We start from the raw sequence: 9,114 nt of genomic DNA, 5'->3' as shown, positions 1-9,114 counted from the left end.
AAAATTAAACTCACCAGATTTCCGGGTCCATCCGCGTAGATATTTACAGTACCGAGCTTTCGACGAATTTATTCTGCTTTCAAAATGTTCGTGAAGTAAGGCTAGGAAGCGTATATATGACTCGTTGCGCCATCCTGTTAAAACCATTGTGTATTTGATGTAAAAACATTGTTTTTTAGTTGTTAATAGCCGTCTTCACATAAGAAACTTTCCTCATTAACAATTAAAAAACATATTGTAGAATGAAACATGGCAAAAATTCATCTTTCACTCTTTTTTTAGTTTTAAATTGTAACTCGAAAATGATCAACTTTAGAAAAAAAATATACAAGACCTTTTTTTTCTTTAGAATGATCCAAAAATTCTGAAATATAATATCTGCCCGGGTCGCAGTTTTTTTAATTTATAAAAAAAGGGCACCAAATGCACCCATTGTTTTTTTAATAGTTGTAACATGCTAAATTACTGATCGAACACGTGTCCTTGATTATTGTTGTTAAGAACTGCTTTTAGACGACCTGTAGAGCCCAATGTTACGAAATTCCTTTTACATTACACTTTTACTGTGAGGTACATACCTTGTTAAATACTGGTCGATATTTTAATACACTTGTTTCAAACTTAGACCATTATTCTCTCCTTTTCCGTATGAGTGGAAATACTCGTTTACTGTAAACACTTTCTCCTCAGTTGTGAGAACCATTTTCACGACGGTTTCGGTATTAGAGACCTGCGAATATGACAGTTAATGATAAATAAGCTCAATCTATAATCTCTAATGCCTCATAGTAAAGGAGCCAGAGGTTGAGTTTGCACTTTTATGTTCCCTCGGTACCTCGACGTTTTCTTACGTTTTTTAGTGCGTAGATTCGATTTTTCTAGTGCATCAGGCTGAAAACTCGTCAGATAATTTGATATTAACAATTTAATTGTTTAAATGATAGTATCTCCTAAAAAAATAGAGATATTTCATTTTACCAAAATGAAAATTATTCCTAGTAAAATAAATTAACAAATTAGCGTTTGACAAACTATAATTCCATTGTTAAAACCGAAGTTATAACAAATTTCGTGAAAAACAATTACAAAATAGGCATTCGGTGAGACTTTTCCAAGTATAATTCAGCTTTCATAGGTGCGATTAACTTTCAAAACTCCCTCATTTTAAAGGTAATTTTTTTAGCTTTAAAAAATCTTTGGAAAAAATTGCTTTATACATATTTTTCAATAAAAAATTCTTCTTCTTTTTATATAGACATTACTCTGTCTGTTTTTCAATGTGCCTCCAGTAAGTTGTCATTCCATTTTTTCGTGGTCTTCCCACTGATCGTCTTCCTATTGGGAAACCGTCTCTCGCCGTCCTTACTATTCTATTTGTTGTCATTCGGCTTATGTGGTCGTTCCATTCTACTCTTCTGCTTTTCACCCAGTTATTAATATTGTCCACCTTTCATCTCCTTCGTATGTCTGCACTTCTAGCTCATTCCACAGCGTCTTACCATCGATTTTTCGCAATGTTTTCATCTCTGCTGTTTCTAGCATTATTTTTGTCCTTTCTGCATTAGATCGTGTTTCTTCCGCGTATGTCATTATTGGTCTGATGACTGTTTTGTAAATTCTGCCTTTCACTTCTTTTCCGATGTTTTTATTTCTCCATATTGTTTCATACAGGCAACCTGCGGCTCTGTTTGCCTTATTCACCTGATCTTCCACTTCTGTTTCGAGCTTTCCGTAGCTGCATAGTGTGATGCCTAGATATTTAAACTCCATGACTTGTTCTATTATTTGACCCTCCAACTCTAATTTACACCTTATTAGATTTGCTGTTATAGCCATGCATTTAGTCTTTTTTGGGGAAATTAAAATGTTAAATTTTCTAGCGGTTATATTAAATTCGTGCAGCATACGTTGTAAATCATCTTCACTTTGAGAGATTAGAATTGCGTCGTCTGCATAGCAGATTATTTTAAGTTATTTTTCTCCCATTTGGTATCCTTTTTTTGCTCTTACTTTTTTTATTATTTCGTCCATGATCAGGTTGAACAACAGAGGACTCAGGGAATTTCTCTGTCTTATCCCATTACCAGCTTCAATTGGGTCAGTTAGTTCTTCAACTACTTTTACTTTTATTGTGTTGTTCTGGTAGATATTTTAGATCGTTTTAATTATTCCTTGAGGTACGTCTCTTGCGTACAATAAATGAATAACGTCCTTTATTTTGTCCCTGTCAAATGCCTTCTTAAGGTCCACGAAACATAAGTATGCCGGTTTGTTGTATTCTAACGATTTTTCTTGAATCTGCCTTATTATAAATATAGCGTCGGTGCATGATCTTCCCGACCTAAAACCTTGTTGTCCTTCTGCTAATGTTATAATTTTATTCAGTTTGTTTGTTATCACTTTGGTCGTTAATTTTAGTGTTGTGTTTAATAAATTAATTCCTCTGTAATTCTCCGGGTCCGATTTTTCTCCCTTTTTGAATAGAGGTATTAGGATGCTTGATCTCCATTCTTGTGGTATTCTGTTTTGTTCTATTATTTTTTGGATTAGTTTTAATAATTGTGTTACGTAGGGATGTCCACGAGTTACTTCACGCAAAGATCCCTGGTTCGAAATCAAATTAAAGAAAATAACTTTCGTTTACAGAAAATTACCCCTATTAAAAATACGCAAGTGTAGCTTAAAATAAAGTTTTTATTTGGATGTTATCCGAAGAATGTTACAAACTCGACTGACTTAAAAACATAATATCCAATATCTACACATTCCTTAAAACAGCAATACATTCTTATCATAGGTTTCAATCTCAAGTGGGCTGGCTAGTACGCCCATCATCCCTTCACCTTAAAACAACGAAAAACAAACCATATGGCTCGCCGTATGTATAAAGCAGAAATATCTTTTAAACACGGACACTGCCATATTTTATAATGACTCGACATTCTCCCACCTTGGGGAATTTGACAAAATTTCTCAAAAAATACAGAGAGTCACGAAAAATTACAATAAAATATCAAATAAAGTGAAAAGTAAAATATATCAAAAACAAACAGAGTCATGAAAAAATCAAGTCAAGAAAATGTCACTTGAATCTTACAGGAGTTTTAACTACCCGGCCACTTCGCGTACATCTTTCATTTAAATCGGGTGCTCTGCTTTTTGTCACTCCCGCACTTATTTCACTTGATTCTTCCTCAGCCTGGAGCTGACAACCGTTCTCGTGAGGCACTGTCTCTGGAGCCGCATCCCGTAGGGTAATACCCTGGATATTCTCGCCAGCAGTAACTGCCTCCACGACTTCCACTGGGTAAAGCCTTTGCAACGGTCTCAGAAGTTGGCCTTGTGCCGTCGCAAGACGAACTAATCGCACCTGATTATCTCTACCGGGTAAAAGTTCAATAACTTTTCCTAAAGGCCACTGAAGGCGCTTGATGTTTTCGTTGCCTACTAAAACGACATCCCCGATAGACACTTTAGACACTTTCGTCTTCTTCGTTCCCGCTTTGAGTTGAGCCAGATATTCAGCACGAAATCTTTTTCGCAAATGACTTCTCAACTCTTGCAAACGGCGTATTTTGCGTGTGAGAGAATTCTGCTCTAGCAAATCACAATCCGGCAACTCGTAACTGACTTGCTCACGTAAAAACATACCTGGCGTCAACGCGGCTAACTCAGTAGGATCATCCGAAATATACGTCAATGGCCGCGAGTTGACTATACTCTCACAATCACACAACAATGTCAATAAGTCTTCATAATTGAGAGACGCTCGACCCAAAACTTTTCGCAAAAGTCCTTTCACAGTACCTATTAATCGCTCCCAAAATCCACCCCACCATGCAGCTGTAGGGGGGTTGAAACGCCACTTAATACGTTGTGTAGAACTATATTCCGCGATCATGTTCCAGTCCAATTGCTTAAGCGCGTTCTCAAGTCCCGTAAAATTCGTTCCATTGTCACTATAAACCGTTCTCGGGCGTCCACGCCTGGCAACAAAGCGACGGAAAGCTTGAATAAATGCATTTGTTGACAAGGAGGTAACGAGTTCCAGATGAACTGCGCGATAAACGGCACAAGTGAACAAACAAATCCATGCCTTCTCGCCCGATTTCAAGTAAAGAGGCCCAGCTAAGTCCACCCCGGAAATCTCAAACACTGCAGCATCTCGAACTCTATCGGCCGGCAATGAAGGCGTTTGTACTTCGAACGATTTCCCATCTTGTCTCTTGCACACACCACATTCTTTTAAAATGGACCGCACAATCCGTCTACCCCCTAAAGTCCAATATTTTTCGCGGAGCAAACTAAGCAGTCCCTGTGTACCAACGTGACAAGAGTTTTTGTGTAAGCTCAAAATCAACTTGCGCACTATAAAATGTTCACCCGGAAGTAAGATAGGCAGACGAAAATCTTCCGTGTCAATTCTCTCGGTAACGCGAGTTTTTAAACGTATAAGTCCAAATTCATCGACAAACGTGTTTAGCGAGGAAATTCGTTTCGTATCTGAACCGAACGCTTCTTTCTGCACTAACTTCAACACAAACATTTCGGCTTTGTCGATTTCCTCCGCGACCAATTCGCCTGTAAGTTTTCCATTTGAATTTCTCGTATTGTAACAAAATCGTAGCGTCCAAGCCATCATTCTTAACAGTTTTGTGTACTGAGAAAAGTAACACAGGTGCCAATCGTCGGACGTCATATTCAATAGTGACGAAATGGCTTTTTTCTTTTTCTCAGTGCCGACTTCTTCTTCATCAACCTCTACTTTTTGTTGGGGCCAATAATTTTCGTTTCTGTACAACCATTCCGGGCCCTCCCACCATCGAGATTCGAACAATTGCCGAACACCACAGCCTCTTGATGGAAGATCGGCAGGGTTGAGAGAACCAGGCACATATTTCCAACACTCAGCATTGGCTAAATTTCTAATCTCCTGAACTCTATTAAAAACAAAAACAGACCAGTCATCCTTACGTTGAATCCAAGAAAGAACCGTAGTGGAATCACTCCAAAAATAAGACTCAACATGCTGAGAAAATTGTCTTTTGACTGACTGATAAAGTCTAGCACCAATAGTGGCTGCCAACAGTTCCAATCTAGGTATAGAAATCTTCTTCAAAGGAGCCACACGACTCTTAGCTGCTATAAGAAAAATCGAAACACCATCATTCCGAAGAACTCTCAAAAACACTACGGCTGCATAAGCTTTCTTACTTGCATCTGAAAAGGTGTGCAAACTCCAATGGTCAGCTTCAATGGGCCCAGCCTGGATCCAACGTGGAATCTCAATACTCGACAGTTCAGGAAGATGAGTAACCCATTGACAAAATTCCTCAGCCATGTCATTCTCGACTGGTGCATCCCATCCCAGGCGCTTTTCCCAAAGTTTCTGCAGCAACAGTTTAGGGAACAGAGATACTGGACAGGTAAAACCAATAGGGTCAAATATACTCTGAGCTACAGAAAGCATCAGTCTCTTAGTTATGGGTTGTTTTCCGACCACTCCCTGAAAAATTTCACCATTGATTTTTAGTGTGTCTCTTGAGGAGTCCCAGAGAAGACCAAGAACAGGGACAACTGTTTTTGTACTACCAGAAGACTCCCACCCTCTCAAATCCATCTTAGCTTCCTCCATGATGGCAGTTGCTTCTGATACGAACTTTCTCAACTCATTCTCATCAGTAACACTAGTCACACAATTATCTACATAGAACCCAATCATAAGCCTTTCAATTGTATTTTTAGAGTACGGCATATCATTACAACACTTCTCCAGCGCCTTTATCAAATGAAATTCTATAGTAGCACCCAGAAGAAATGGACTACAGTTGACTCCAAAAACAACTCTCCTATGTCGAAATACAAATTCCTTTCCTTCATTGTTTACCCATAGGAACCTCAAAAAATCTCTGTCCTTCGAATGTACAGAAATTTGAAGAAAAGCCTTTCGAATATCCGACACAACACCTATTTTTTGTTGTCTGAACCGTAATAACACAGAAGGAATAAGTTCAATAAGATTAGGCCCTACCTCTAAACACTGGTTCAAAGAAGGACGACCCTGTTCATGAGATGATGCATCAAAGACTGGCCTAATTTTCGTGGTTTCGCTAGTATTTTTAATAACGGGCCTGTGAGGCAAATAGTGCACACAATTATTCTCTTCGGGATTATTTACTATTTCGATCACACCCTCGTTCAACCACTCATTGAATATTAAATTATACGATTCAAACAAATTTGACTTTTTCAACTTATTTAAAGTAGTATCTAACCTTCTTCTAGCGACAACTAAATTATCTGAAATTAAAGGATGCTTGTTCAACCAAGGTAACATAACCTCATACCTACCTTCGTTGTCACATCGGATAGTCTCATAGAAAAAATTCTTAGCCTCCTTGGCCGCCACCTCTCGTGTCAATTTTTCTACAGGATCGGTTATCCCAATAATATCAAGCTCCCAGAGTTTCGCCACAGAAGAACTATCAACAAACAACGCAATCGACATCATAGATGTGCTGAAATTAGAAGCAACTGCCGGCACCTTGCCCATAAGAGTCCAACCTAACAAAGTTTCAACTGCTACAAGACCACACTGTAACTGATATTTCCTTCCTGTATACAATTTGCCTACAACATCAGCTCCTAACAAAATCTCAATTGGTGCTATATGTCCGACATCGCTGAGCGAAATATTCATGTCACTAAGTTCCTCAACCCAAGGGCCGTGATAAACAGGAGAGACATCTGCACAAATTTTTGGTTGATCTAAGGCATCAAATGAACAAGAGTAAGCTCCTTCACTCGCAGTTACCTTGTATAATTTATGTCGTTGTTCAGAAGTACTTTTACCGCCAAATAACGTATGTACGATATTTTCCGTTCCTTTAGCAGAAAAACCCATTTCTTGTGCGGTACGCTGTAAAATATATGTTCTCTGCGATCCAGTGTCAATAAGTGCCCTTACTTGTTTAGTACCATGTGCACTTCTTGTGTTTACTCGCAGAGTTTGTAAAAAAACCTGTGTATTATTCAAATTCGCAAGCGTCTGATCCTCAGTCCTATTTTCTTCCGAGCGGCTGATACTTGAGGTCGATGTATCAATTTTGTTAACAGGTAAATCAGGACACATCAAAACAACATGGGATTTACAACACAAAATACAATTCAAACGTGCTCTACAGTTCTTCGAAGAATGTCGCACCTTCAAACATCGAAAACAGGCTTTCTTCTCTGACAATGTTCGTCGTTTCTGTTCCATAGACAATTTTTGTGCTTTAAAACAATTGATACTGTCATGCTGTCCTTCGCAAAAAATACACCTGTCAACCTCATAATTTACCAACCCAGCCGCGGTCGCTGATGGCTGATCAGTTCCTTGCTTTGGTAATTTTATATTCTTCTTTTCAACCAGGTTATTAGATTTACATTTATTTTCAGTCGATAAACCAAAACCTTCCGTTGCTAAATTAATTTTTTGTTCATTTTGAACTTCATTTTGTAGAAAACTCATTAGCCCACTTAATCTTGTCTCCAAAGTTGAAACTTCTGCATATTCTTCGACATTGTGCATGGATACGGAACCAGAAGGCCTTAAAAACTGTGAAGATCTATGCCATAGTCTGATCATATCCTCCGGTAAACATGACTCAATAAGGGGATACAATATTGCCGCATATTTGTCAGCAGTTATGCCTAAGGTCTCAAGTGAACGAAGTTGACTCTCTATCATATCATATAGTGCAGAAACATTACAAGAACTACTAGAAACTCGACTCAAAATTAACTTTAAGAGCTCCCTAATATATACTTCAATCTGGAGATCCTCTCTGCCAAACCTAGACTTCAAACTCTTTATAATTTTTGAGTAATTATCGGCTACTGCAGGAAAACTCTCCACTAAACGTCTGGCCTTACTACCGTCTACAGTGGCTTGTCTCAAATAAGCTATTTTGTCGTTTAAATCAATCGATGGATCATCATGCACTACTTTGAACTGCGACCAAAATGGAAGCCAATCTATCAAGTCCCCAGAATATTTCTTGAATTCGATTGGAGGTAATTTAAAACTGCGCTTACCTTTTATTGATGACTCTGAACTTACTAAACTGGGTCTGTCTTCGCATTTGTACTTCAGTTCATAGTAGCGTGTGCTGTATCTATCCTTTGCCTCCATCTCACTGATTAATTCTGCCTCGGAAGCCTTTTCGACCATAGCTTCAAACACCGCACTTTCCACGACACACAGCTCATTGTACTTAACTTGTAACAGTTCCCACTGTACACTAATTTGTTGCCAGGGTCGAGTGTCCACCGTTTCAGATAACAAATTGTCCAAAACATTAGCAGCTGTCGTAAAAGCAGTACGAAGCACTGTTCGGCGTTTTGTTTCTAATTCCAATGCCATATTTCTCGCTTACAAGGGTAACAACTTCGGCCGAGCCTCACGACAAACGAATTTATTCGCCGGAAAAAAGTTTACACTCAAATAAGCGGAAACAACTAACTTTTAAGCACACCCGTATATATCTAAGTCCTTATCGCGGTCGCCAAAATGTTACGTAGGGATGTCCACGAGTTACTTCACGCAAAGATCCCTGGTTCGAAATCAAATTAAAGAAAATAACTTTCGTTTACAGAAAATTACCCCTATTAAAAATACGCAAGTGTAGCTTAAAATAAAGTTTTTATTTGGATGTTATCCGAAGAATGTTACAAACTCGACTGACTTAAAAACATAATATCCAATATCTACACATTCCTTAAAACAGCAATACATTCTTATCATAGGTTTCAATCTCAAGTGGGCTGGCTAGTACGCCCATCATCCCTTCACCTTAAAACAACGAAAAACAAACCATATGGCTCGCCGTATGTATAAAGCAGAAATATCTTTTAAACACGGACACTGCCATATTTTATAATGACTCGACAAATTGTTTGGTCAGGTCTTGTCCTCCATACTTTAGGAGTTCATTCGATATTCTGTCCTCTCCTGGTGATTTTCTATTTTTTAATTTCCTTAATGCTTCCGTTACCTCTGCTTCTTCAATATTTATGTCTTCCTTTGTTTTCACTTCAGGTGTTGGTGGTTCGTTATCGTTATCTTTAGCA

The 9,114-nt window shown here is 38.4% G+C and overlaps 1 protein-coding gene across 1 annotated transcript; it reads right to left on the bottom strand.

Annotated features, from left to right (window-relative positions):
• Window positions 1–601: 601 nt before the first annotated feature.
• LOC126882534 (uncharacterized) lies at window positions 602–8,407 on the bottom strand. The gene is made up of 2 exons (XM_050647501.1): window positions 5,501–8,407; window positions 602–730 (listed from the first exon to the last, which is right to left on the bottom strand). The coding sequence occupies exons 1-2, from the start codon at window positions 8,405–8,407 to the stop codon at window positions 602–604; spliced, it is 3,036 nt and encodes a 1,011-aa protein (XP_050503458.1).
• Window positions 8,408–9,114: the final 707 nt, after the last annotated feature.

The sequence above is a fragment of the Diabrotica virgifera genome, chromosome 3 (genome assembly GCF_917563875.1).
Source record: "Diabrotica virgifera virgifera chromosome 3, PGI_DIABVI_V3a".
Lineage (NCBI taxonomy): Eukaryota > Metazoa > Arthropoda > Insecta > Coleoptera > Chrysomelidae > Diabrotica > Diabrotica virgifera.
This window is presented reverse-complemented; position numbering and strand designations above follow the sequence as displayed.